At 46.2% G+C, this 2,528-nt stretch overlaps 1 protein-coding gene across 1 annotated transcript; it reads right to left on the reverse strand.

The window, feature by feature from the left end:
* Window positions 1-586: 586 nt before the first annotated feature.
* On the reverse strand, window positions 587-2,178 carry LOC107682313 (insulinoma-associated protein 2-like). Its single transcript, XM_016478596.1, has one exon. It carries the CDS (start codon window positions 2,129-2,131, stop codon window positions 587-589), a length of 1,545 nt encoding a protein of 514 aa, XP_016334082.1. The 5' UTR covers window positions 2,132-2,178.
* Window positions 2,179-2,528: the final 350 nt, after the last annotated feature.

Here is a 2,528-nt window from a genome sequence, read left to right on the forward strand (position 1 = left end):
TTTCAAATAGATGTGAATCAAACCTGAAAGTGGTTATAATAATCAAATGCGAATGTATATGAGCTAAGTATTATATACAGGGTTCACATGGTCATGGAAAGCCTGGAAAAGTTAATAAATTAATAAAATCATTGATATTATTTTAATTAATTTTCAAAATAATGAAAGCCATAGAAATGTCAATAGTTAACGTTTATATTTCTTGTTATTCTCAGTTCTGATGCATTAAATTGATGAGAATTTTATTTTATTTTTTGTCATTTTAAAATAAAACGAAATTTTTATAGTTATTGTTTATATTTTTTGGTGTGTATATATATATATATATATATATATATATATATGTATCAACTGGAAAATTCATGCTCAAAAGTGTGGGAACCCTGTATGTGATGTCTGTTAATAACTTGCTGTACTAATGGAAGTTATAAAGTGATATCCAAGATTATCAAAGGATACAGAAACTATCTCTGCTGTCAACAAAGAAAACCTGTAAATTCGCTATTCCCACATAAAGACACTGGACGTATTATTAGTGATAATATCAACAACAAGCCGTTAGACATAATCTGAAGTGTTTCTGAGATCAGCATCCCGGCCTGACGGCCATCTGTAAGAGCATCACCTGTCTGTTCTCTGTGGGATGAGTCTTGTTGATGTGTCTGGTCAAACCCGGAGAACTGAAGAACGTGGAGGGGCAGTGTTTGCATGAGAATATCTGCTGTTCTCCAGGACTCAGATCAGGTCTGAGTAGTAAGTCATCTCTGACCGCGTGCCAGAGTCGGTGTTTTTCCCTGATCTCCACGGAGGGGAAGTGCGCTCCGCACAGGTGACACGGGAAAGTGATCTGTCCGCTTTCAATGTGGCCGTATGAGGCTGTTCTGATCGTCTCGTGCGCGGCCAGGTGTTTCCTCAGGTAGGCTTGCCTGCGAAACTTCTTGCTACAGTAGTGACACTCAAACACTTCTTCTGGAACGGACGCGGGCAGGTAGGGGGTGCTGGACCTGTCAGGCTCCTCGGGGCAGTGATCGAACAACCTCGAGCTGTCCGCGGAGCCGATATGCATCTCAAAGCATTTCTCCGAGGACGGGTACCTCTGGTCCATTGGAGGGTCTTGGGATCCCCTGTGCATCATGTTGCTGTCCGGTGCTGATCTGTGGTGTTGGGAGCTGTCCAGACTCAGCTGGTGCTGGTTGTTCACTCTCAACTTACTGGCGTTCTCCTTCCCCTCCACTGAGGTCTTCTCGTGGATACGCGCCTCCAGCTGAGACTTCTTCGCGTCTCCGGTGCTCAGGCTGCGAGGTTTGTGCCATCTGCGATGGGACGCGAGGTTGGCAGGACAGCTAAAAACTTTGTCGCACTCCGGACAGCGGTACTCAACCCGGACGATCCTGGAGCACTTGTGCTGGGCTAGAGAAAACGGATCAGAGTATTCTTCCTTACAAAGCTGGCAGATGAACTCACCGAGCGGTTTTTTTCTACCACTTTGTGGTGCTAGTTTTGACTCGGGACATTCTTTTTTGATTTTAAGCCCGAGGACTGGTGAGGTGGTGACTTCGTCTTCAAAATTGAGCTTTCTGATGACTTTAGGCTTTTTTGGTGGTTTGCTCTTGCGCTCTGAGTCCATGAACGCGCGTTTTACGCATTGATGAAAGGCAGGGTAGGGGGGCAGCGATGAGGGCACCGGTGTGCCAAACTTCATGGCAGAGTGGTTCATTAGCAGACGCTCGATTGAAGACACCGGGGTGACCAAGGGAAATGATTCTGCCATGGCTGGTGAGCTCAGACACCTGTCCAAAAGCTCCGTGCTGATGGGTTTGATCGGGCTGTAGGAGTCGGTGCTGTTGCGCGGAGACGACGCGCTCTGCTCGGGATGACTGAAGTAACTCTGCGCGTAATCGCTCTCTCCAACAAACCCTCCAGAGTCCTCCAGAAGATGTTTCTGCTCATGTTTAGAGCTAATGTCACTTGTCCATGATTCTGTAATAGGTTCCAGCACGTCCGGCACACGTGCATTTTGAGTTTGGGTAGACAGGTCCTCTTTGCGCGGCTCTTTTTCTTCTTGCGCACGCACCTTGTAGGATGTAGACGAGGCACGTTTACTCCGTTTCACTAAAAATCCTCGTGGCATCTTCTTGTCAGACTCACCCAAAGTCCAGATGAAACCACGGAGGAGAGGATGCGGGCTGGATACTGTCGCCGTGATGCGCCCCGCGCGCGTTTTATCCTTTCGGTCGCCTTCAGGTTTTGTGCGAGGTCACTGTTAGTGCCGCAGTTGTGCCCAATCAGTGCTGACATTCAAACGAGGAGGGGGCGGGACGAGCATTAATGAGCTGATCCAGTTACAGATTCATTTCTAATGGGCAGCAGACTGTTATCTCAAAGGTCTCAAGGGATCGATGGGCTCTTTAACCTTCCCGTTTTTCAGTTTCATGTTCAGCAATGTGAGATCAGTCCACCAAACTTAAACCTGAAGAATATGCGACTATATAGAGAAATAAAAATACAAATATTTCAACTTATATTTA

Source organism: Sinocyclocheilus anshuiensis, unplaced genomic scaffold, assembly GCF_001515605.1.
Source record: "Sinocyclocheilus anshuiensis isolate Anshui unplaced genomic scaffold, SAMN03320099.WGS_v1.1 scaffold1098, whole genome shotgun sequence".
NCBI classification, from domain to species: domain Eukaryota; kingdom Metazoa; phylum Chordata; class Actinopteri; order Cypriniformes; family Cyprinidae; genus Sinocyclocheilus; species Sinocyclocheilus anshuiensis.